At 40.6% G+C, this 27,147-nt stretch overlaps 1 protein-coding gene across 3 annotated transcripts in view; it reads right to left on the reverse strand.

Moving 5' to 3' along the window:
* The window catches only part of GLS (glutaminase), a 281,149-nt gene that overhangs the window by 47,763 nt on the left and 206,239 nt on the right, over window positions 1-27,147 (reverse strand). The window contains exons 15-16 of one of the 3 annotated variants that reach the window (XM_033944404.1): window positions 13,390-13,550; window positions 9,396-10,477 (exon numbers count right to left, since the gene is read on the reverse strand). The exons of 1 other annotated variant lie outside the window; for it this stretch is intronic. In XM_033944404.1, coding sequence (XP_033800295.1) covers window positions 13,425-13,550 — 126 coding nt within the window. In that variant the 3' untranslated portion in view covers window positions 9,396-10,477; window positions 13,390-13,424. Of the gene's footprint in view, window positions 1-9,395; window positions 10,478-13,389; window positions 13,551-27,147 lie in introns of those variants that run through there. One more of the 3 variants, XM_033944405.1, reaches the window with a different exon arrangement.

Here is a 27,147-nt window from a genome sequence, read left to right on the forward strand (position 1 = left end):
AAGCCATGTAGTAAAAATGTGCTTCTACCATCTAAAACTATTTCGGCAACTATAACCTGTGCTCTCAGTAAATAATCTAACAAAACTAACTCATGCTTTCATTACTAGTCACTTAGATTACTGTAACACATTATTTCTAGGGTCAAGCATAGTGAATTTATCACGCCTACAGCTAATTCAAAACACTGCACACATCTGTGACCATATTACTCTAATTCTGTTTGAGCTGCACTAACTGCCTATAACTAAACAGATTGAATTCAAGCTACTTTTCCTAGTTTTCAATGCCTGGCATCTTTTACTTCCTGATTATCTACATAAAATACTAATTAAATATCAACCCAGTAGAACTCTAAGATCATTATTCTAAGACCAATTTGAAATCCTAGGTCCTAGAGTAAATGTGCATGAGTCGAGTCTCTTTTATTTGAAAGGAAACTGCAATGAGAGGGCATAGGATGAAGCTAAGAGGTGATAGGAACTAGAGATGGAATGCTGTGTCATGCAGAGCCTCGATGTGAAGAACATCGGTGTTTTACTGATGATCGATGAACCAATAAAGAGAATCATCGACGGCGTCAATACCTTATGTACTCGGTAGTGCTCTGATGAAAAGGAACAGTCTCATAGTTGAGGTAACCAAAGCAGTAGAAAAAGTCATAGATCCTGGAACAAATATCCTGCACCAATACCTGAGCGGGTATCAATGGTGCTGAAGGGTGCCGAGGGGCAGGTTGCGCACTCAGTAAGGAACCCAATCTGCACAGAAGGATGGCACTGGCATCGATGTGTTTAAAAAAACATCAATACTGAGGAGAACGACATTTGTGGATGGACTATGAAGCCTTATGAGAGCTATGCTTAGGCTAACTGGCACCATTGAGGTTGCTGACACTGATGTAGAGATCAGTCTACAGAAAATGTACCGATACCTGACAGAGTGAAGATCAATGGTACTGCAGGGTGGGTGGGGTTCTACCGATACAGAACAGCATAAAATCTTAATCAGCATCGATGTCCATCGATGATAAGGAACCACCAAAACCATACATTATCAATGGTATTAAAAGTGCCACAGGCTTCGAAGTGTAAGTGCCTGAAAAGGCAATGTGCTTCAGAAATGACAACCTGTATCACCCCAAAGGCCATGCATCAAGCAGTCTCGATGCTTAAAGGCAGGGCTCTGTCCACTGCAATGCATTTGCATCAACATGGTTTAAACATCGGTACAGAAGGAATGCATCAAATAGACTCGATGCTAATATGCCACCGATGAAAGCAGATGGAAGTATCGATGTCACTGAGATATATCTGTGTCGACATGGTTGCAGAAGGCATGCATCAAATAGACTTGATGCTAATATGCCACCAATGGAAGCATTTATGTCCTCCAATATCGGCCATTCCCAGTCATTGAAGTCCGACTCCAGACCTATATATGGAAATAAACAAAGAAAAAAAACTTTGACATTAATCAATAGTGTTTTCCTTCTTCCATCCTATAGCCCCGGAGCCAGATAACATCAGAGAGGGCAAGCTGGGATAGAGTAGAAACAAAGCCAAAAATCCATCGATGATCACGGAGTGTAGGAAAGTCAGGACAGAAATTTGTGTGAAGGCTGCTAAGTAAAAGAAGTTTTAGGAAAGTCCAACATTTTTTTCCTCTCTACTTTTCCTCATTTGTTTTCAAAAGAAAAGTAGTAGAAGAGAAACTTGAAATACTTGAAAAAGATTGAAATAAAATATAAAAGGGAGAAAGAAAAGATACATCTTCACTCAGTGGAAAACAAAAAACTGATGATCTTACGAGCTGGCATCAGTTGGGAAGGCACTCACGCATGTGCGGTACGGGCAGTCTAAAAGCTTGTTAAAGCTTAAAGTGATACTACACTTTCCACTGTCCGTACTGGGGCTCCGTGGATGATGTCACCCACATGTGAGAATATGGTGCTTGCTTGTCTAAGGATAATGCTATTTATTAAAAGATGTACTGTGTCAATTATGAAATAGTAAATCCATTGACACCAAAATAATAAGTTTAGCTACTTTATGGATTCAACAGAGTAATTTTATAATTATCCACATGGGTAAAAAAGGTAAGTGCATAATTTTAAACAATGACGTTCCAAGATTTTCAATAGGAAAGTAAACATTTACTTAGAATGTGCATAAATTGGCAGTTATAATGGTGCACGATACTTAGGGCTTCTTTTACTAAGCTGCGATAGCAGTTTGAACTGATGTTAGTTCTAGCCACATAGCGTGGGTTTAGCACACGCGGCAATTCTGCACACGCTAAAAACGCTATCGCAGCTTAGTAAAAGGAGCCCTTAGGTTTTAGAGCATATATACAAGTGTGCAGCTTCAAATCCTGCACCCTAGAACATCACCTTCTACAGCAGGTACAATTACAAAAAATTGGTACTACAAGCCTACTTTTACCTCCCCCCCCCTTTACCAATTGGTATACTTAGGCTTGCCATCATGTTAACTGCAGCAGACTTGGAGAAATGCATGTCATACCTTACTACTGTAAAAGTATACTAAATACTTTACTAATGGGTCCCATGTTTCAGAACATGTAAAAGTTAGCAATTAAGATTGAATTAATGTATATGCAATTCTATTCTTTGTTATGGAACCCAAGTATTAGATATGTATATTACTACTAAATATATATACACACACACTGGCTATGCTCAAGGGGAAACTACTGGCTTTTTCCCCCCTAATTATGGCCTTTCAGTCTCTCTTCATATTTAAATGTTTAAAAGTGTTTAGACCCTTTTCGTTAAGTAAAACAAACAAACAAAAAATACAGTTTTAAGGAAATTAAAATTTAAAATGTGTGTTAAAGAAAGGGACAAACAATTAGGGCTCAAAATTAAAATTTATTTACACGAAACAAAAGTAAATGCATAAATAACAGAATGCAAAACAGAAAGTGATTGAACAAATAATTTGTTCAAATAAATGATATATAAATATACATGCTGGAACAGTTGTAGAAAGCAATTACATTTCAAATGAGGTTTTGGATATGTCAACAAAAAGAAAAACATGCTAATATTTCTTTAAAAAAAAAAAAAGACTTGAAGGATAAGAAACAGAAATTGTACAATACGGATTTGTATAACACTTTCTGGCAATTTATTATGGAGTGTCTGAAATATAATTAAATATTTTAATGGATTTGGGGGCTCATTTTCAAAGTATGTATGATACTTTGTACGTCTAAATGCTTTGAAAATGTGGCCCTTTATATTTCATAATAACCCAATTAAACCTTTGATTAAAATTTTACATCCTAAATAAAAAAAAACAGGCCCCTTGAAGATAAATAATAGAAAACAACATACATATTAAGACTACTGTGATTATATAATTTTTGAAGCTTAATCACATTCAGATTTACCAAAAGTAGACATAACTAAAGGGCTCTTTTACTAAAGGGCATTAGCATGAGGAAACTGGTTTTTGCAAAATATGTTAAAGTGTTTTTGCATGCTAAGCGCATGAGAACTAAAAATATATTTTTTCATGGAGCATGTCATGGGCAGAGTGGGCATTCCTGCACCATACTGCAAACAGATTTTGATTAGCATGTATTAATCAGATAACGCAGACTTAGCACAGGTGTATTTAGCACCTCCTACATAGGAGGCGTTAAGTGCTCCCATATTCATTTTTTTGCAAATCTATGGGCAGATGCTCAAAACCTAACATTGGCACTAAAGGCAATTAGTGCAACACTACTGCCAGTGAAAACACAGAATGGTTTATTTATTTTTTATTAACCACCTTTTCCAACAAATGGATCAAGGGTGTGCACATAAAATATAACTAAAAAGGGGAAGAACATCAGAGGGCTCTGGTGTGGGAGGATAATGTGTGCCCCCAAAATTAACACCAATAGCATGCAAATGTAGTCAAACAGATGTTGATGAGGAAATTTCCTATTTCCTCCGAATGCTCAGAGAACAATAGCACAGAAAATAAAGTCACTCTTACTGCTTAAAACCTAACACCTGCTCGGGGCAGGCATTAGGGAGTTTGAAGAGCGGATTTCCCATGATTTGGTCTGTAAATCTATTGTTTTTAAAAAAATTTAATTTGGAAGCAGAAGGAAGCCATTGAAAGCCTCAAAACACTAGGGGTGGAAGTGAGACAAATGTGGGTGAGTCAAAGCAAACCTAAATTGAAAAGCACATATTAGCACTTATTTCCAGCTTAAATATAAGTTTTTCAAGTAAAAACAAAACAAAACTTGGAAAGCTTATATTTAAAGACAATGAAACAGGCACCAATATGTGCTTTTACCTCTTAGCACATGCCCCATATTTGGGTTTGCCTGGCTGAGCTTATTGCACAACTTGTGTGCATGCACCAGGCATGCTCCTTCCCCTTAACTTCCCAATGCTCAATGCTAATAGCACACATATAATTTGTATGCCATTAGTGTTGAACTTAGATTGGGAAGTTTCTGGCAGTATTTCCTGACAATGCTCCATACAGCGACAAGTTTTGAGCATCAGCCTACTAGTGTGCTAATGCCAGTGCACAACACACAATTAAAGAGAAAAGCCCTAAGTGTGCCATGTTAAATCTGGGTTTAGTCACAAGAAAGTCCCATGTTAAAACATGTTACATTCAGATTTCAGCACACTTTAGTAAAAGGGCCCATAAACTGACAAACCTTTAAGAAAGCTAGTAATTTTGAATAAAAAGGAATTTTACATTTTTCAAAAACAATGTACATTTCATAAATTTGTCTGTTAAACAACTGTACAAACACAAGTAAAAGCAAAAAGGAGAAGAGGCTAGGTGCGACATACTAGAAACAAGAATCAAGAAGTGTGTGTGTGTGCTAAAAACCAAAGGAAACCCCCCCCCCCAATATACATAAGGTATCACTTATATTTTATTAAATGAATTTTTAAAAAAAGAATAAATATACGTACACAAAACCAAACTGGGCCATGCTTTGGTTTATACCAGGGGTAGGCAATTCCGGTATTCGAGAGCTAGAGCCAGGTCAGGTTTTTAGGATATCCACAACAAATATGCATGAGATAGATTTGCATCTCAAGGAGGCATGGCATGTAAATCCATCTCATACATATTCATTTATTCATTGTGGATATCCTGAAAACCTGACCTGGCTCCGGCTCTCGAGGACCGGAATTGCCTACCTCTGGTTTATACCATCAAAATGCAGAAATCTTTATACATAAATACTCAAGTATGTTGCTCATGGTCCTACTCTGATCCTTTTAACCATGCAATCACAGGGTTTATCTATGGTTTTTAAGGTGGTTAACATGTTTGATTTGCAAAAATGTAGCATCATATCTCCATGATATTTAAAATTTACATTTATATAATGGAGATTTTTAACCCCTGAGGCAGGCAGTTGTAAGTAGAAGCAAAATCATAAAGGTAGTGCACTACCTTTGTGATTTTGTTGTTATATATTCTACTGGCTTCTCACATCAACTGAGTTATTTATACTATAATAAGTAAAAGCAAAGCCTATCAGATTTTTGTGTGATCACATTTATTTATATTTCATATTTTTTATTCTTTTAATAGATTATTTTAATCTTGTAAACGCTGTTTGTTTTGGTGCATACTCTAACCTAGTATATAAATTACTTAGGGTTTATTTTACAAAGCTGAAGTAGCAGCTGCTGCTGCGGTAATCACAGATACCCATAGGGATTTAATGGACGTTGAAACAATTACCACAATAGAGCCGCTACTGCAGCTTTGCAAAAGGAGGCCTTACACTGGATATACTGCACATCATCTGGTTTCAAGAGGGCCTAAATACTAGACAAAACCCTGCTAAAAATACATATAGAAAAAAACAACTGAACAAAAAATGCAGACTTATCAGATAAAGGTTTATCATCCCCAAAACTACATTTAAGGGGATAATTTAAAAAAGCATTTTCTGCATGTCCTGTACATTTTTATGTGCAGAAAATGGCTCTTATAACATTTTTAAGGCATATACATGCATTAAAGTATGTGCACAGAAAGACAACACATGCTTTTACATGATACATGCATGTTTGCTTTGAGAGGCCTCCTTATGATGCTAGTATGTAATTTTTAAAATACAGAGTATTTTTATAGCTGCCCTGTTATAAAATTGCCCCCGTTTTGGAATATATGTGCAGTAATATGGGAGTAATTTTGTAAAAGGGTACTTATGTATATATACAAATACACTTTCCTGTCCAATAGTACCTACATTTCTGTACTGTGGTCTCATGATTCAATCCCATTAGAACAGGGGTTCTGAACCCAGTCAGGTTTTCAGGAACTTGTTGTCAAAGTGGTAACAGTGGTTAACGTAGCAGGGTTTAATAAAAAGGTTTGGACAAGTTCCTGCAGGAAAACACAAACATGGGAGAAGCCACTGCTTGACCTGGGATTGCTAGCATGGAATGCTGTTACTTGGGCTTCTGCCAGGTACTTGTGACTTGGATTAGCCACTGTGGAAACAGGATACTAGGCTAGATGGACCATTGGCCTGAATCAGTATGGCTATTCTTATGTTCTTATGGATATGAACAATGAATATTTGCACACCAAGGACGCAGTGCAAATCAATCTCATGCATATTCATTGTAGATATTCTGAAAAACTAACCTTGTTGGGATTTCCCTAAGACAGGTTTGGGGACCCCTGCTCTATTCAATTAGAATTACACTTCCAAACTACCTGAAGAGGGTAAAGAAGTTAATATTATTATTTCAGGCAAACACAGTATGGGGTTTAGATGCAAATTAAAATTTTCTTAAAGCAGTGCCATTGTTACTAGTACATAGGTTTAATATAACAGGCTACTCATGAGACTGGTTCTAATTTACAACTCCAATGTACACATACTCCAGTCTTCTTTTCTTCGATCCTCAGAGGGCTAAAGAACCCTTGTGGTTTATGTGAACCAAGTCATAAGAAACCCGATCGTCATAGGATCAATTTTTTCACCTTTTTAAAATATTTTTTTAACTTTTAAACTTTAGCATACTTAACTTAATATTAGCTGTTGGTATTTGGGAGCGCCTCTACCAACACGTACATGTTTCAAGAATACTTTTCATCAGGGTTGAGGCTCCCTTATTCAATTAACGTGCTTCAAAGAAACCGCTCCATGATATCTTATGGAGAGGAGCGGTTTCTTTGAAGCACATTAATTGAATAAGGAAGCCTCAACCCTGAAGAAAAGTATTCTTGAAACATGTACGTGTTGGTAGAGGCGCTCCCAAATATCGACAGCTAATATTAAGTTAAGTATGCTAAAGTTTAAAAGTTAAAAAATATAAATAAAAATTAAAAAAAGGTAAAAAAATTGATCCTATGACGATCAGGTTCCTTGTGACTTGGTTCACATAAACCACAAGCCCTCTGAGGATCGAAGAAAAGAAGACTGGAGTATGTGTACATTGGAATTGTTACAAGTACAGCATTTACCTTACCTTTACGACTTTAGATTTACTCTAGTGCAAAACAGGAGATTCACCTCCACGAGTAAAACTCTTGGAAGTTTAGATTTACTCTAACATTTATACTACTGCCAGGTTTTTATAACAAAAAGACTGCCCAAATTTCAGCTTTGAGTATAGTAAAGACTAATGGGAGAAGTGAGTGATACTGGTGATTTGTATTTTTTCACTGATTGTCCAGCACTTCTTACTGTAAACCGCCTCGCACTAATATGGCTTTGGCAGTATATAAGATTAAAATTATTATTATTATACTGCTGATTGCACAGATACTGCCAGTAACTGGGGTGCTCATGTAGGCAAAAAGTCTACTTTTCTTTGATGGGCTGCTGGAGAAAAGAGGATTATCTCATCTGCGATCTAGTGAGCAAAACAACAGAATCCACCATTCATGCTTGGTCACAACGTGCAATACTTCATTTTGGGCAGCAAGGAGAGAGCAGATTCTAGTGGAACATGCAACTATGACATCTGGAAAACATGCCAAATAATTTACCACCCGCAAGAGAGGCAAGTCAAAGATGGATTGATTCGTGAAAGGTGCATAAAAGCGGCAATGAGATCACTGGTGAATGCCTTGTACCCCCCTCTCATGTGATTTGAGTTTCAGATGGCAATGGTCTGTTCCCAGGTGATATGTGGAGTAGAGGAGCAAAGATAATTAAAGACATTGCCCTAAATCTACCTATCTTTTCTCTCTTCTTCAAGCTGCCAACTCTTGTAAAATATTCCACATTTAGGTTTTGTTATTCCCTCTCCATATCTCAGATAGGGTGCAACTGAACTAGTTGGTAAATATATGAACAACTACTCCTTTCTGACACAGTAATTCACGCCTGGATGCACTAAAAATCATCGTTAAAATCGTGTGAGTCACTATTGGCTAATTGTCTGATTTTAAAATGGTGATCAATGTTCAATTGACTTTGCATGCAAATTAGTTTTATGAAGGTTGGCCATAATCCCACCCCACCAGTTGCTGGAAAAGCAACTTTCACACATGTGCAGAGCCAGCAAGGGAAGCGCAAACAATTGAGTGGCAGGGGAAGCTCTGAAGCAGCCTCCTACCACTCAGTTGTCTGGGGCAGGAAGAGTTTTTTTCCTTGCACACGTACAATACCTGTCCCAATTAACAAAAAAGGCATGATCGTCCTTCCCTGATGACAGCCCCTAAAATAAAGAGAGAGGCAGGAGGGACAGCCACTCTCTCCTGCCTCAGCTACCTGGACCCTATCCTCGCCCCCTGATAGCTCCCCTCTCCAACAACTTACCAAAAAATGTCAGCAGGAGGGATACCACTCCCTCCTGCCTTGGCCACCCAGACCTCTCCACAACTCTGACTGACCAAAACCTGGAACTACCCCTCCCAACATCAAGGCCCCCCCTTCCTTTGGACCCTTCCCACCACAAAGTCCCCCCAGGAGAAGGCCCTGGTGGTCTGGGGGAGTCAGGTCAGACCCTCCCCAGCTCAAGCACGCCCCCAACCCCCCTCCCCCCTTATACCTTGTTGTAGAAAGCTGGGAAGAGGGATGCCCACTCCTTCTTGCTGGCAAGCCCGCCTCTTCAAAATAGCAGGCCTTCCCATTCCCAGTGCATCCTGGGATGCACCGGGAGGGACCTAAGACTCCAATTGGTTCAGATACCTTAAGGGGAGGGGCCTTAGGAATCTGGGATGAATTGTGAAGGGGAAGGACCACCAATTTGAATATTCTTGCCTGCCGGCAAGGAGTGATGCAGCCTTAGCCTGTTTGAGGTGGGTTACTATAGCCTAAAGGGGAGGGGTCAGATGGGTGGAGACATAGTACTTTAAAAGGGTCCTGGGTCATTTGTTATCTGGGCTGATAGCCTCATGTCACAGTAGGACCTTTGATGTATATGTAGGGAACTGGAGAGCTGTAAATTCTTTTTGTATAGTGTGGGTTGCCTGGTAAGACCAGACACAAGATATAGAAGGATGATTTAACTTGTTTGGGGCAGACCAATGGAGTGTTACAACTATAAAAGGCTTGGGCATACAGGCTCTCTCTCAAAGCTGAAGCCTTGTTTATTAAAGGTTGGATTAGTTTTCCTTAAGTGGAATATTAGGCATTCACAATCCAAAGAAACAATCTAGAATCTTCATGGACAATACACTGAAATTCACAAGTCAGTGTGCAGCAAGAGAATGGAAAATAAAAATAAGAATATCATACCTCTGTATAACGCCATAATGTGACTGAACCCGAGTACTGTGCGTGGTTCCAGTCATAGTATCTCAAAAATGATACAAGTGAAACCAGAAAAAGGTACAGCCAAAAGTGACCAAATTGATAAAATCAATTCCTCTATGAAAAAGGCTAGCCATGACAAGGCTCTTCAGCTTGGAGAAATGACTGAGGGAAAATATGAAAAAGGTCTATACCAGGGCTAATCAATTCTGGTCCTTGAGATCCACAGGCAGATCAGCTTTGCAGGATATCCATACAGAATATGCATGAGAGAGATCTGCATACCAAGGAGGCAGTGCATGCAAATCTTTCATGCATATTCATCATGGATTTCTTGGAAACCTAGCCTGTTCATTCTTCCAAAATGCACAAAAACTAGGGGGACATTCCATTAAGTTACTAAGAAGTCCAATTTTTAATCAATGCACAATTAAGCTCAGGAACTGGATTGCCAGAGTGTGAGAATTCGTGGGAGCCATTCAGGAAGCTCTCTCAAGCCATGAATAGTTTATGGAGACCAACATAAGCGTGACAGTTTTAATGGCAGGCCTTAAATGGGCAAGGTTGCTAGCACCACCTTGGTCATCCCAAGGCAATAGCTTGCCCGACATCACAAGGATTTGATTTTAGCCCCCTGGTTCCCGGTCTGCTGTTATTAGGCAAGTTCTCTGCTTTTTAAGTTGAAATTATTTTCTCTTTTGTCTTCTTCCAAGCTACAGCACTTCTCTAGAACCGAGATGTATTACTAGCTTTCTGCAGAAAAGAGTTATGATATACATTTAGATTAACACAGCAACATGCTAGTTGTGTTGTTGTTTGTAAGACACTTGTGGAAATAAATCATGTATCTAATCCTTATAACATGAGGGGCTCCTCCCTTTGGGTGCTTCTGAGAAAATTCTTGCAAGACATCTTACCTTATGATATACAATAGTTCCAGATCATGCAAGCAGTTTTTGATTTATAAAAGCTACAACACTGATCACGAACTGCTACAACATCTAGAAATACTTGTTTGTGCTCTTTCAATTATCTACCTTCCTTGACATGGGAAAAATGATGGTCTTTAGAATTCCTAAATATGCACAAACATGTTTTGATATGAAAAATGTTCTGACAGTAAAGACTACATTCAGGAATTCAACTACATTTATAACTAAAATCCTATGATCTTTTTTTTTTTAAGGGATAGGGCATATCTATTTTATGCAATAAAAAGGCACTTGTTTACCAATACTAGTTTTTCTCTTTGGTGAAAAAAATCCATTGTTTCTTTGGTGTTAAGGCAACTACTTTTTCAGGTAAGAGTTAAATACACAATTGTTTACTTTCCTAATGGAACTGAATGTGAGGCTCTCCACTATGCAGATATAGAAATTATAGAATGCAAATCATACCACAGGGCTCTGCAGAAAGTCTGTCAAACACTAGGACCTTATTTTTTTTTTTGCTAACCATCAAATATATCCAACTAGGGACTACGTCGGGAACTCCCTACAGCCATTTCCTAATGGCGATCTGCACAGGGCAGGAGCGTAGCAAGATCGCTCCTGCCCTGAAAACCCTCTAGACCACCAGGTAAGGCCGGGAAGGTGGCAGGGAGGTGGGGGTAGGTCAGAGCCGGATAATCGTGGTTTTTCGGCATTCGCGGTCCGGCTCTGCCCGTATCCCCTGCGAATGACGAGGGAGAAGTGTATATCATAACTTAATTACTTTTTTTTTAAATAAAAAAGCATTCTTCCTTATAAGGATCATAATCTATAGCTAATGGAATGTATGTCAACCTACTGATGCTATGGCAACTAATTTGAAATACTTGGTTAAGGGGCTCTATTTAAAAATACTACCACCCAATCTGTTTTCATGCATATTTCGAACATATTCTTTGTAACATTACAACTGAAAAGTAAAGCACAGCAGCTTTAGTGCCCTAGAATCATGGCATTAGTATTCCGTATGACAACAAACATCACTGGTATCCCAGCTTTTGTGAGGAAACTGTTTTAGGTAGAGACTTAATACATACAGATGTTAGCGGTGAGTTATTCTAATACAGGGGTGTCAAAGTCCCTTTTCGAGGGCCGCAATCCAGTCGGGTTTTCAGGATTTCCCCAATGAATATGCATGACATCTATTTGCATGCACTGCTTTCACTGTATGCTAATAGATCTCATGCATATTCATTGGGGAAATCCTGAAAACCCAACTGGATTGCAGCCCTCCAGGAGGGACTTTGATACCCCTGTTCTAATACATGTTAAACGATTAAAAAAACAATATGGGTACCTAATGTTTAAAAGGTGTTCAAATTTAGAGAATTTAAAAGGAGAACCAGAGTGGGCATGATAATGTCTTCAGTGGAACTATGAAAGTTAATACTGTAATTTTAAAATCTAATTTACTAAGAAAGTGTTCTTCAATGCAAAGCCCAGGGAAACCTTTTTGGCGGCCCTCATTGCCTTTCTAGTTGTTCTTTTTCTACTACTCTGCCTCCTTACCCAGGCTCAGGACAGAAAGGGGAAAGTAGATGGGGGCAAGGGCACATGTTTGAAGGACAAGGCATCTCTCAATAGACAAGAGAATGCATTTGGAAATGGTCACAACCTTGAAAATACTTCCCAATGAAGTCTGAAGGTAGGCTTTAGGGATGGATGTCAGCAGTGTGGTGGCCCTACATAGGAAAATATTTAGTGGCTCTCCTTAAGCTCATTAGGATCCAAAGTGGCCCCAGCTTAAAAATTAATGAAGACCACTGTACTAAGGGCTCTCTCATTTGGTGTGTGTATAGGGAAAAAGCTTAGTACAACCTGGGCCCTTGGAGAACAACCAAAGAATACTGTTTGAAAAGCTCAAGGCTGATGGCAATTATGTGAATTCAGAAAATATGGTTAAAAAGTTCCACCAATTCTTTTTTTAAACTCATCAGTTTCTTTTTAAACCCATTGCTGGTGGATAGTGTACATTCCATATGCTAATTTCTGTTTTTCATTAGCAATAACATGGAATACCTATCCTTGAAAGCTAATCCTTGCTTTCTGACTAGTCAGGGGTGACATTATGCTATATTGATAGAGTTTTCCTTTTACCTTCCCAAAAACATTTAGAATACTTCAAGATCAAGGCCTTCAGCAAGACTGAAACTTGAAATACAGAAAACCTGTGGCTAAGACCTGCTGCTATCATAGCTCCTAAAGCAGGGGTGGATTAACCTCAACCCTTACAAGGTCAAGTTTTCAGGATTTCCACAATGAATATGCATGAGATCTATTTATATACAATGAAAACAATGCACACAAACAGATCTCACTCATATTCATTCGGGAATTCCTGAAAACCTGACTGGATTGTGACTCTCAGGGACTGAGGATGAACACCCTTGTCTTAAAGCAAAGTATCCCATTTGGAATTAAGTGCTTAAAACGCTTGCATCACATATCCAAATACTCTGTCCCAAAAGGCTTAACTGCAGCCTTATACCTTTTTGACTGTAGTTTTGCATTTCATCAACCAGTTCTGGCAAACAAAAGCTTACAAATCAGGTTTCCGGTGTGATAGCATAGGCACAGTCAAGAATATACATACGTTATATCCAAAAACACAAAATTCAGAGAAAATAAATAGCTCAGAACAGCTTCAAAAGAAACTATGGATGCTTAAACACACACCGAAGCCCATTTCTTTAGGTTCTCTCTCCCAGACTTTACATTCTATACACTACGGTTGTAGAGGTGTCCTCATGTGACTCAGGTGACACTTTTTTCCATAATGTCTCTTTTAGAACAAGTTCTTGCTGCAGACTTTCATAGTCCATAGGTCCCAAGGAATGCTATTTGTTCAAGCAATATACATAATGTATTAGCTTAAGTGAGCAGAGGGACTGGATTCTTATTTGCACTGTCAAACAAACAATCTACATAGCAATTTCATCCAGCACAAACCAGAAGTGTTATTTCACTGGTATCTACATTTTACTGAAGAATTCTGTTTACACTAGTATTCTGGCCAAACCTCAGGACTCTTAAAAGTGTAGATACAAAAATTTATGCTTTTGCTGGGAGGGTGTGGGGGATACATATGCAAATAGAATGAACACTTGTGTTTAATCATTCTAGTTCACTAAGCTCTCCTAGATTTTTGGGCCTTAATTCCTTGCTGTCATCAGTTTGAAAGTTCCTCTTAATGATCATAATTTTCTAAAGCTGTTTCTGCATAGAAAGCAGAGTTACTTACCATAAGAAGTGTTATCCGGAGACAGCAGGCAGATATTCTTACATATGGGTGATGTCATCCACACAGCCCGGTATGGACAGTGGTAAAAGTGGATTGCCACTAAATTTTTAGAAACTTTGTGACTGCCTGCACCGCACATGCACGAATGCCTTCTCGCCCAGCGCCGGCTCGTGATACCTTAGTTCTGTAAGCAAGCTAAGAAGCCAACCAGAGGACGTGGGAGGGATGTAAGAATATATGCCTGTTGTCCCCAGATAAAGCACAGTTACTTACCGTAACAGGTGTTATCCAGGGACAACAGGCAGTTATTCTCACGTATGGGCGATATCATCCACAGAGCTCCGATGTGGACAGCTCTTTTTGCTTGAAGAACTTTAGAAAGTTTGCGACTGACCGCACCGCGCATGCATGAGTACCTTCCCACCTGATGTAGGGCACACGTCTCCTCAGTTCAGATAGCCAGCCAAGAAGCCAACCAGGGAGGTGGGTGGGTTGTGAGAACATCTGCCTGCTGTTCCTGGATAACACCTGTTATGGTAAGTAAGTGTGCTTTATCCCAGGACAAGCAGGCAGAATATTCTCAAGTATGGGTGACCTCCAAGCTAATCAGCATGGGATGGTGGGAGTGTTGGTGTTTAGGAAAATAAATTTTGTAATACTGTTTGGCCAAAGTGGCCATCCCTTCTGGAAAAGGATTCCAGACAGTAATGAGAAGTAAAGGTATGAACCGAGGACCAAGTAGCAGCTTTGAATATTTCATCAATAGAAGTGGATCTAAGGAAAGCAACTGAAGTTGCTATAGCTCTGCTCTAAGTGTGGGCTGTGACTCGACCTTCCAGTGCAGCCCAGCCTGAGCATAACAAAACGAGATGCAAGCAGCCAACTAGTTGGAAATTGTCCTCTTGGAAACTAGATGTCCCAACTTGTTTGGATCAAAGGAGATAAAAAGTTGAGGAGACGACCTATTTGATTTAGTCCTTTGCAAATAATAGGCCAAAGCACGCTTGCAGTCCAGAGTATGAAAAGCTGCTTCTTCAGGATGAGAATGAGGTTTGGGAAAAACCACTGGAAGCACGATTGATTGACTGAGATGAAATTCGGTTAATAACTTTGGGTAAGAATTTTGGATGAGTGTGGTTTGTTATGATGGTAGACCATAAATGGTGGGTCCGCTACCAAAGCTTGTAGCTCACTGACTCAGCGAGCAGAGATGAGGAAGACTACTTTCCAAGTGAGATATTTAAGATGAGCTGTAGACACTGGTTCAAATGGAGGTTTCATTAATTTAGCAAGTACGACATTGAGAAGTTTGACATTGAAAAGTCCTTTCATAAATCTGGAAACCACAGGATGAGCAGAAAGAGGTTTTCCATCTAACAGTTGATGAAAAGCAGTAATGCTATGTCTTCCTGTCCTATTCAATATTGTATTTCTCCTCTTCTACCTTCTCTAATCTAAGTCAGTCTATAATGTCTAAATGTATATTTATACCGTCATGTAATGACTATTGTTTTATAATTTTATTTTTTTTTTAAATTTCTTTATTGATATTTTGAACTTGACAATGTATTTATTACTGTAAGCCGCTTAGAAATCTGATAAGCGGGATAACAAATTTTAATATAACTTGGAAACTTGGTAATTGCACTGAGATGGACTCTAACAGAGGTGGATCTGAGGCCAGACTGAGATAAATGAAATAGATAATCCAGAACTGAAGACAAGGAGGTAGACTGAGGCTCCTGGTAATGAAGATCGCACCAAGCAGAAAACCCAGTCCATTTCTGAGTGTAACATTGTCTTCTGGTGGGTTTTCTGGAAGCATCCAAAATGTCCCTGACAGATTGTGAAAACTGAAGGTTTGAAGTTATGCTAAAAGGTACCAAGCTGTCAGATGTAGAGACTGCAGGTTGGGATGAAGATGAGAACTGTGACTCTGTGTAAGCAGAGATGGAAATATTGGCAGAAGAAGAGATTCCTTGCTGCCGAGTTGAAGTAGAAGGGAAAACCAAGGTTGTCTGGACCACCGAGGAGCTATCGGAATCATAGTGGCATGTTGTTGTTTGTGTTTGACAAGTGTCTTGAGAATAAGTGGAAATGGAGGGAATGCATAGAGAAATTTGTTCGTCCATTCCAGTAGAAACATAGAAACATGATGGCAGATAAAGGCCAAATGGCCCATCCAGTCTGCCCATCCGCAGTAATCATCATCTCTTTATCTTTTCGAGAGACCCCCATGTGCCTGTCCCAGGCCCTTTTGAATTCAGACACAGTCTCTGTCTCCACCACCTCTTCTGGGAGACTGTTCCATGCATCTACCATCCTTTCTGTAAAAAAGTATTTCCTTATATTACTCCGGAGCCTATCACCTCTTAACTTCATCCTATGCTCTCTCATTGCAGAGTTTCCTTTCAAATTAAAGAGACTAGACTCATGCATTACGTAGGTATTTAAACGTCTCTATCATATCACCCCTCTCCCGCCTTTCCTCCAAAGAATACAGATTAAGATCTTTAAGTCTGTTCCCATACGCCTTATGATGAAGACCACATACCATTTTAGTAGCCTTCCTCTGGACCAACTCCATCCTTTTTATATTTTTTTGAATGTGCGGCCTCCAGAATTATACACAATATTCTAAATGAGGTCTCACCAAAGTCTTATACCTCTTTTTTCCTACTAGCTATACCTCTCCCTATGCAACCTAGCATCCTTCTAGCTTTCGCCATCACCTTTTCAACCTATTTGGCCACCTTAAGATCATACAATCACATACAATCACACCCAAGTCCCGCTCTTCTGTCGTGCACAAAAGCTCTTCACTCCCTAATCTGTACTGTTCCCTTGGGTTTTGCAGCCCAAATGCATGACCTTGCTTGCATTTCTTAGCATTAAATTTTAGCTGCCAAATTTCAGACCATTCTTCAAGCTTCGCCAGGTCTTTCTTCATGTTATTCACACCATCCAGCATGTCTACTCTATTGCAGATTTTCGTAACATAAGCAAAGAGGCAAATCTTACCCGACAACCCTTCAGCAATGTCGTTTATAAAAATGTTAAAAAGAATGGGCCGAAGAACAGAACCTTGAGGCACATCACTAGTAACATCCCTTTCCTCCATTGATCACTACCCCTCTGCCTCCAGGCGATGAGGAGAGCAGAGTCTGGAACAGAACTGGGGCAGCTTGTTGTGGGGAGACGCAAAAAGGTCTATTTCAAGAGTTCTCCATTAAGAAAAAAAAAATTTGATGGAGAGTTGATGAATTTAGCGGCCATTCTTTAGGTTGCAGAATGTGGCTTAATTTGTCTGCCAGTGAGTTTTTCTCTCCTTGAATATAGACAACTCTCAGAAAAATGTTGTGAGGGATTGCCCAATTCTAAATCTTATGAGTCTCCTGGCAATGGAGAAGGGATCTTGTTCCTCCCTGCTTGTTGTACATGGCTACTTGATTGTCTGTACGAAGGAGAATGACTTGATCTGGAAGAAGATGCTGAAAAGCCTTGAGAGCACTGAAGATCACTTTGAGTTCCAACAGATTTATGTGATTTTGACAATCTGTGGTGGACCAATGCCCTTGAGTACAGAGACCATCTAGATGAGCCCAAGCTTAGGTTGAGGAATCTGTCATGAGAACCTGTGTGAGAATCTGTCATGAGGGGGCGTTTGAAACCGCAAACCTCTGGAAAGATTGGAAGAGAGCATCCACCATTGAAGAAATTTCTGAAGAGAAGATGTCACTGTAATGTGCTGTGAGAGTGGATCGAGAGCTTGTGACCATTGAAAGGCCAGCGTCCACTGAGGAATCCTTAGGTGAAGTCTGGCAAAAGGAGTCACGTGAATTGTAGAGGCCATGTGACCTAGGAGAACCATCATGTGTCTCGCTGAGAGTGAAGGAAGGATGGACACTTAGTGACAAAGTTGTACCAGAGCATCATGACGCTGCTGAGGAAGGAATGCTCTGAGTTGTACAGTATCTAGAAGAGCTCCAATAAATTGAAGAGTCTGAAAAGGCTGCAGCTGAGATTTGGGAAAGTTGATTTCGAATCCCAAATTTTGCAGGAACAAGACAGTCTGTTGTGTCGCTACAGTAACTCCTTGAGACATAGGGTCTTTGAGCCAATTGCTCAGATACGGAAAAACCTAGAGTCCATGATATCGTAAAGTTGCTGCTACTACTACCAGGCACTTGGTAAAACCTCTGGGAGATGATGCAAGGCTGAAAAGTAGCACCTTATATTGGTAATCGTGATTTACCACCTGAAATCTGAGAAACCTGCAAGAGGCTGGGTGAATGGGGATGTGAGTGCAAGCCTCCTTGAGATCAAGAGAGCATAAGCAATCGTTGTGATCCAGAAGGGGATACAATTTTGCCAGAGACAGCATCCAAAATTTTTCTTTGACGAGAAATTTGTTGAGCGCTGAGATCCAATATCGGTCTGAAGACCGCTGCTAAGTCCCCAATGCATTTAAATGACCTCACACCAACAACTCAATTGCTGTAAAATATAGGTAAGTTTAATAAAAATCAAGAGTCAGCTTACAAGATATATGATCCCAAGAAAGGACAATGTAACAGCAGTTAAGCCTAACGGAGGGGAAAAGCACTCAGAGTACCGGCACATCTGAGATGCCCAATCTGTTATAATATACATAGGTCTCCTTGTTCTTTTATATCCTAGCCCTTAGCCTGGAAGGATGGGGCACTACAAAGCTACTGATTGCACATTGCATAGCCATTGGTTACATAATTATATTATAATTAGTTATCATAATTTGCAATTCAATGATTGGCTGTTGCACAAATAACTTTGAATTATTACAAGACTACTTGGTGCTAAATATGACTTTTCTATTTCCCCTGACAGTGCATTCTTAATACTAAGGTCAATGATCCCTGAGGGTGAGCCCCCTCCCTCCTAAGTTTGATTGTAGCATCAGCAGTTTTATCTATAGCTCATTTCATTGTCATCTTGACCTGTTATTGTGGCTTTCTTGTGACCCAAATATTTCTTGGAAAGTCCTTTAATAGAATATCTGTCAAGTGCAACACAATCAGCAGATAATTGTCAGCTTCTAGGGCAAAGATGAAGTCTTTTTGCAAAAGTATTGTTTGTGCTGAAAAAAATGCATACTTTGCACAATTGATAGGTCTCATTGTAAGTCATGTTTCATTAACACAATGTCTCTCCTGAGGGTCTTTTTCCTCAATCTTTCCTCAGGTCGGAGACCTCCCGTCTTCTTGGGGACAAGGAAATACCAGGAATAAAACCCTTTGTTCCACTGGTCCAAAGGAACCTTCTCGATGGCATTGAGAACGAGCAAAACTTCGACTTCCTGGAGAAGGGAGGCCTGAAGAGGGTTGGAAGGAAACTCTCTTAGTGGGTGATCTGGGGTAGTGTGAAAGAAATGAAGAGAATAACCTTCTTGTATGATTGTGAGAACCCAGAGATTGGAAGTGATTAATTTCCAGCGATGATAAAAATGGATTAGATGACCTCTGATGGGAAGAGGGGGAGACAGAGATATACTGATTGAAGTTATGCTCTGCATTAGATGGTCAAAAAGGCTGATTTGCCTTGGAAGCAGCAGGGGTCTGAGCCTTCTGAGGATGTTGCTGGCGTTGTTTTTTCTGCGGTGGTCTAGACAAAGGCACAGACTTTGAGGTATAACGCCTCTGGTACAATGAAGAAGGTTTGCACACTTTAGAGGCTGAAGACTTAGATTTTGGTCTTAGCAAGGAGTTAAAAGATTTTTCATGCTCAGAGAGCTTTTTGGTTGCATTTTCCCCCAGGAATGGAATGCTGGCTAACCGGTCTTGGAGGTTAGGGTCCATATCTTCCACTCTTAGCCACACCAGTCTTCTCATGGCTACTGAGATTGCTGAAACTCTGGATGATAGCTCAAAAGCATCATAGGAGGATTGTACCAGATGCTGCCGGATCTGTGTGAGAGAGTGGTACATATGTTTGAAATCCGGTAGACTATGTGAAAGCAGGTATTTGAAATAGGTTGGCATGGTCTTAATCCAGTATTTCAAATATGAGGTGAAGTAAAAATTATAATTTAAGACTCTATTGGCCAAAATTGAGTTTTGGTATAACCGCTTCCCATATTTGTCCTGGAGGTACCGTAGTGTAAACATTAGAAGGGGCCGACTTCTTCAGCGTAGACTTCACTATCAGAGACTGGTGAGACAACTGGATTTTTTCGAAACCCAGACAAGGAATAATTTTATACTGAGAGTCCAGTTTCCTAGGGGTTGCTGGCACAGAGCATGGGGTTTCCAAATTCTTACGAAAGGTGTGCTTCTGGATGCCATTCATAGGAAGCTTCAGCAATTCTTTAGGAGGATGTTTGATTTCGAACTCTTCCATATACTCTTTTGAATATTTAGAGTCTGCTTCCATCTTTATCTCAAGGTCCTTATCCATCTGCCTAATGAAGCAGGTAAATGAGACAGATTCCGAAGGTGAAGGTTACCGATGAGAAGTGGAACGATGAGAACACTCTGCTTGGGAACAATAAACTTTTGTGGAGGAAGGTGAAGCCCCATGAGCACACTGAAAATGAAGATCCGAATCTTCAGGAATGGAAGAAGGGTACCGCCTCTTGGAATGGTACCGCATTGAAGAAGCAGGTGATGCAGATAGCTTACACTTGTCCGAGTGTGTAGGAGAAAGATGCTTAGATTTGGTAACATGTTTCCCAGATTTTGAAGATAGAGGATGTGGAGATAAATGTCTGGAGCGACTATATCTGTGCCCAGAAGCACAATATTGTTTTTGTATACGCTTCGGAGAAGCTGAACGGAACCTAGAAGAACTATGCTTTGGAGAAGGTGACTGATGCTTCGATGACCAACGTCTTGGCGATGATGAAAGCTGATGTTTTGGTGCAGGTGAAGACTGATGCTTTGGTGAAGAGGAGGAGCGACATCTCGGTGAAGGTGAGAAGCAAAGTTTCAGTGAATGTGAAGAGTGCTGCTTCAATGTAGGGGACTGAAGCTTTGAGGAGTGATGCTTCGGCGAAGTAGATCGATGCCTCAAAGAACGGTGTCGAGAAGCATGACTCGATGATTGGCGTCGTCGAGGCGGTACCAATGAGGCAGTTTCAGTACCTGCACCTGGTATGGAGTGATGCTCAGGCTGGGCCGGGTCAGGAGGAGCCGATATGGGAGTGGTTCCCAAATTCTAATTTAAAGAAAACACTGAGCTTCTCTTTAAAAGACTGCACTGATACCTGGGGGGGGGGAAGGGGGGAGGTGGATGCCCATATCACTGGTGCCGCAGCTCACTCTGGTGAGGAAGACATCAAGGAAAATGCACCTCTGGACGTGAAAGCAAGCCACATCAGAGGTCTTTGCTTGGCCAGTACAACTTAATTATGTACCTTTATAGGCCAAGACCCTGTCTGGGAAGCTGGTGGCTTCTTGGCAGACTTACTAGATGGAGCAACCGACGGTGACACCGACTTGGCACCAGTACCTCTAGCGATGTCGATGCCTTGGATGTCGAGGGTATGGTTGGTGTCTGAGGTACCAAAGCAGCATCCATTGGACCAAAAAGCTGCTTCTGTTGGAGTATATGGTTTTTGATGGACCGCTTCTGTAGCATTGCACAGTGCAAACGACACTACACAGTGGTCTGGCCCTAGGCACTGGATGCACCACTTGTGGAGGTCCGTTAGTGAAATAGTGCGCTGGCACCTGCTACACTTTTTGAAGCTGGTTAACAGGCAGGACATGGACAGAAAAACCGCCTCAGCCAAATCAAAATCCGAGGACTGAGGCGGAAGACAAGGCCCCGCTGTCAAAAATGGCCAGAAATAAAATTAATTATTTATTTTTTATTTTTATTATAAGAGAGAGAAAGAAGATAAAGAGAAATAGATCAAAAATTCCGTGGTGAGAAGGCACAAACTAAACCCAGAACATTCAAACACAACTCCACGGAAAAACGAGAATTGAGGAGAAGTGCACCCTACGTCGGGCAGGAAAGCACTTGCACATGCGCAGTGCGGTCAGTCGCAAACTTTCTAAAGTTCTTCAAGCAAAAAATGCTTTTGCAGCTGTCCACATCGGGGCTCTGTGGTTGACAACATCCATACGTGAGATGGATGCTGCCTGCTTGTCCTGGGATAACATCTGTTACGGTAAGTAACTCTGCTTTATCCTAGGACAAGCAGACAGCATATTTTTACATGTGGGACTCCCTAGTTTAGTGTAATGGAATGGAGGGAGAGTTGGCCATTAAGACAAAAATAAATTCTGTAATACTGCTTGGCTACAACGACCATCTCGTCTTGAATAGGATTCTAGACAGTAGTGAGATGTGAACTGAGGACCAAGTAGCTGCTTTGCAAATTTCATCAATGGGAGTGGAATGTAAGAAAGCCACTGATGCTGCCATTACTTGGACTTCTGTGCTGTAACACGTCCCTCGAGCTGCAGCCCAGTCTGAGCATAGCAGAAGGAAATACAGGTTGCTAGCCAAGTGGAAATAGTTCTCTTGGTTACAGGCTGGCCCAATCTGTTAGGATCAAAAGAGATGAACAGTTCAGGTTTTGTCCTGTGTGGATTAGTCCATTGTATGTAGTAAGCCAAAGCATATTTACAGTCCAATTTATGAAGAGTTGTTTCTCCAGAATAAGAATGAGGCTTTGGGAAGAAGACTGGAAGCACAATGGATTGATTAAGGTGAAATTCCATAACTACTTTTGGTGTCTTGAGAACCACCTTATGATGAAATACTGTGTACGGTGGATCAGAAACTAATGCTTGAAGCTCACTCACTTGACAAGCAGAAGTGATAGAGATCAAGACCACTTTCAAAGTGAGAAACTTAAGATGAGTAGATGCCAGAGGTTCAAATGGTGGGTTCACCAAACTGGCGAGAACAACATTAAGATCCCAGACAACTGAAGGCGGTTTGAGCAGAGGTTTGGAGTTGAATAGTCCTTTCATAAACCTGGAAACAAGAGGATGAGTGGCCAGAGATTTATTGGTGACAGGAACATGGAAAGCACTAATAGCACCGAGGTGAACTCTGACTAAAGTGGTTTTAGTCAAGAATTGGATAAATGGACAAGATAATACAACACTGAAGAGAGAGAAAGAGGAAACATCTAGATGATGGCAAGTACACCAAGTATTAAAGCAAGTCCACTTCTGGTGATAGCCTCCTACTCAGCAATGCTTTCTTGAAGCATTGCTATAATGGCTTGTACTGTCAGAAAGATTAAATTCTGCTGGAGTCAGACCGAGAGGTACCAAGCTGTCAGATGCAGAGATTGCAGGTTGAGATGTAACAAATATCCTTGACTCTGAGTGGGCAGAGATTGAAAGGTTTGTAAGGGCACTCAGCTGAAGTAGAAGGGAAAACCAAGGTTGTCGAGGCCACTGAAATTGGATCCTTGGCACTCAGCTGAAGTAGAAGGGAAAACCAAGGTTGTCGAGACCACCGAGGATCATGGTGGCTGACTCATTCTTGACCTTGACTAAGGTCTTGAGAATTAGAGGGTTTGGCGGACATGCATAGATGAATTTGTTTGTCCAATCCAGAAGAAAAGCATCTACCTCAAGACAATGAGAGTACTGCCATGAGCAGACTTGAGGCAATTTATGATTGTGGGAAGAAACCCATAATAAAAAGATGTAGCATAATACTATGGAGTTGAGAGTCCACTTGTGAGGCTGAAAAAATCTGCTGAGTTTGTCGGCTAAAATATTCAATTTTCCTTGCACATATATGGCTTTGAGAAATGTTTCGAGTAATCGCCCAGTTCCTTATTTAGTTTGCCTCTTGACAGAGAGGAAGAGAGTCTGTTCCTCCTTGTTTGTTGTTATAGTATATCACAACTTGATTGTATGTGTGAACAAGAAGTAGTTGGTTGAAAAGACTCTCATAAAAAGTTTTTTAGAGCATTTCGAATTGCTCGGAGCTCTAATAATATGGATATGAAATGTTTTCCCTTGAGCAGACTACCAACCTTGTGCCCTGAGATGTCCAAATGAGCCCTCCAAGCATACATGGATTCGACCGTGGTGAGTATTTTCTGATGTGGAGGGATGTGAAAAAACAGACCTCTGGAAAGATCTGATGAATCCATCCACCACTGAAGGGATCAATGAAGAAGTGAGATGACTGATCTTTAGATAAGGTATCGAGAGTTTCAGACCATTGAAATGCTAGAGTCCACTGAGCTGTTCCGAGATGAATTCTTGCGAAAGGGGTAACATGAACTGTGGAGGCCATGTGACCTATGAGTCACATCATTTGTCTCACCGAGATGGTTTGCAGAATAGAAACTTGGGTGCAAAGATGAAGCAAAGTGTCTTGTCTTTGTTGAGGCAGAAACGCCCGTACATGAACTATGTCAAGTAGGCCTCCTATGAATAGTAGTAGTTGAGAGGGTTGAAGCTGTGACTTTGGAAAGCTGACTTTGAACACCAGAAGCTGAAGGAAAGTTATTGTCAAATTTGTTGCCGAGTGTACTGCTTAAGGAGATGTAGCTTTTATCAGCCAATCATCTAGATATGGAAACACTTACAACTTGTGAGTATGAAGGGCTCTCTAGGCACTTGGTGAATCTCTTGGGAGAGGAAGCTAGGCCAAATGGTAGGACTTTGTATTGAAAGTGTTGATGAGCTATTCGAAACCTTAGAAATTTTCTGTGAAGAGGACGTATGTTTATGTATGGGTAGGCCTCTGAAGTCTAGAGAGCATAGCCAATCGTTTTATTCTAGAAATAGGTTAAGGGTCCCTAAAGATAGCATGCAAAACTTCTTTCTGACTAGATATTTGATGAGGTCTCAGAGGTCGAGAATTGGACAAAGACCTCCTGTCTTCTTTGGAATTAGGAAATACCTAGTAGAACCCCTGATTTTTCTGAGAATGGGGGAAGCACTTTGGCATTTAGTTGAAGCAAATTTTCAATTTCCTGAAGAAGGAACGTCTGCTGAGATGTGAAAGAAGACTCTTTTGGAGGGTTATCTGGGGGAATGGTTAGGAAATGGAGAGAGTAACCCTCCTTGATGACTTTGAGGATCCAAGAGTCCGTTGTGATGAGAGCCCAATGCTGCTGAAACAATTGCAGATGACCTCCAATGGGTTCAGGAAGAGATTGAAGAGGAGAAAATTTGGCCATGCTCTCTAAAAACATGTAAAAAAGACAGCTGGTTTTTGAGGGGCTGAAGACAAACTTCTGAAGCCTCTGTTGTTTTTGTCTCTTCTGTGGTGGAGGCCTTGCAGAAGAGTATGCTGGATACTTTCTCTTGTAGAAATAAGAAGCCAGTTTTGCAGCAGGTTTATATTGTTGACTCTTAAAAGCGTAGATCTGTTCAAAGAATTCCAGTTCTGCTCATGCTGAATAAGCTTTTGAGTAGCTCCCTCTATGTGGAAGATACTGTGAACAGGGTGCTGAAACTCTGAGGGAATATGTTGTTCAAAATCAGACAACTTCTTTGCCAGATGTAAGTAGAAGGACATGTAGAAATTATAATTTAGAACTCTTGTTGGTCAACATAGAATTTTGGTAAAGACGATGACTAAATTTATCCATAGTCCTCCTCTTTCATCCTGGTGATGCTGAGGCATAAACCCTGGAACTGTTGAGATTTCTTAAAGGGCTGATTCTCCAAGCAACGATTGATATTGGGAGTTGTGGCTTGTCAAATCCAGCACTAGTAAAAAACCCTAATTGGATCGTAGCCAATAAAATCCAAAAGATAATCAAGATGAAAAGGAATTGGCTAACTCACCTGATCCTTGGGGAGAAGAAGTCTAAAGAGATGGGGCAAATCTACAGATTGATAAATAAATAATGGACATCAGTATGAGCCCTTCGTGCATAAACGAACATAGACCTCTGGCTCAGGCGATATCTCAAGAGGTGACCAGCACCAGACCACAGTCTAATTGAGAATTGCCTCATACATCATGTAGTCCATAGGTGTCTAAAAATGTAAACTGTATTATACAACCTCCCAAAACTGGATAGACCTTTTCTCACCAAGGAAAAGGGGGGGGTCAAATCCAGGACAGGATATTATCCCGTAGAGCAGTGGTGTCAAATGTCAGTCCTCGAGGGCCACAATCTAGTCAGGTTTTCAAAATTTCCCCAATGAATATGCATGAGATTTATTTGCATGCACTGCTTTCATTGTATGCTAATTGATCTCATGCATATCCATTGGGGAAATCCTGAAAATCCGATTGGATTGTGGCCTTCGAGGACAGACATTTGACACCCCTGCTATAGAGAAAATCAATCTTTCATGGAGCTATAGTGACAGAAAAAGGAGTCTCAATTTTTGAAAAGCACCTCTTTGAGGAGACCTCCTAAGGAGTTGCTTAAGTTGCTCTTACATGGTCTCCTCAAGGAGATGCTTTTCAAAAATCCAAGTCTTCAAGAAGTTTGGCTCTGGGTTCAGTGGCAGCCTCTAACTTGACAGGGAGAGCTTTTCCCAACTGTCTAATGTATCTAGTAAATGGATGTCCTTTAGGCAGAGATCTTCTTCTAGGAGGAGGAGACAGATTTGAAGAAATTCCATATGAATCAAGAGAAGATAAAGTAGGTTCACATTTAGAGTCAGTGTAGCCACGAGAGAAATCAGAGTCATAAGCTCCAGGTGGCTGATGAGAACGGTGAGAAGAACTGTCAATGTCTTTGGTACCGATCCGAGGATGAGGAAGATGAACGACACGAAGATTTTTTATATCTGGAAGTATAGGATTGGCATGACTGAGAATGAGAATGAGAATGCTTCAATGTAGACTGATGATGCTTCAATGTAGACTGATGATGCTTCAATGCAGACCATCGAGATTTTGATGCAGATTGTTAATTGCCTCGAGGAGGAGGATCGATGCCTTGATGGAGAAGGTCGATGTCTACTGGAAGAGTGCCAACAGGAAGCAGAGCGGCATGTCGGTGTAGACCTGGAATCGGTACCATGCGGCCTCAAAATACTATGTTTAGGCTGGGCTGGTACTGAAGGAGTCGATGTAAGCACCGGTGTCTACTGCAATTTGAACATGTCACTGAGATCCCTGTGGAAAAACTCATTGAGTTGTTCCTTGATGATTTGCACCAGTACCCTTTGGTTAATAGCTTGTACCATTGGTGCAGCAAGGTGTCGAGGGGTGGGTGATCTCGAAGAGGATTCACGCCCTGAAGGAGAAATAGCCTGCAC

This window comes from Geotrypetes seraphini, chromosome 5 (assembly GCF_902459505.1).
Source record: "Geotrypetes seraphini chromosome 5, aGeoSer1.1, whole genome shotgun sequence".
NCBI lineage: Eukaryota > Metazoa > Chordata > Amphibia > Gymnophiona > Dermophiidae > Geotrypetes > Geotrypetes seraphini.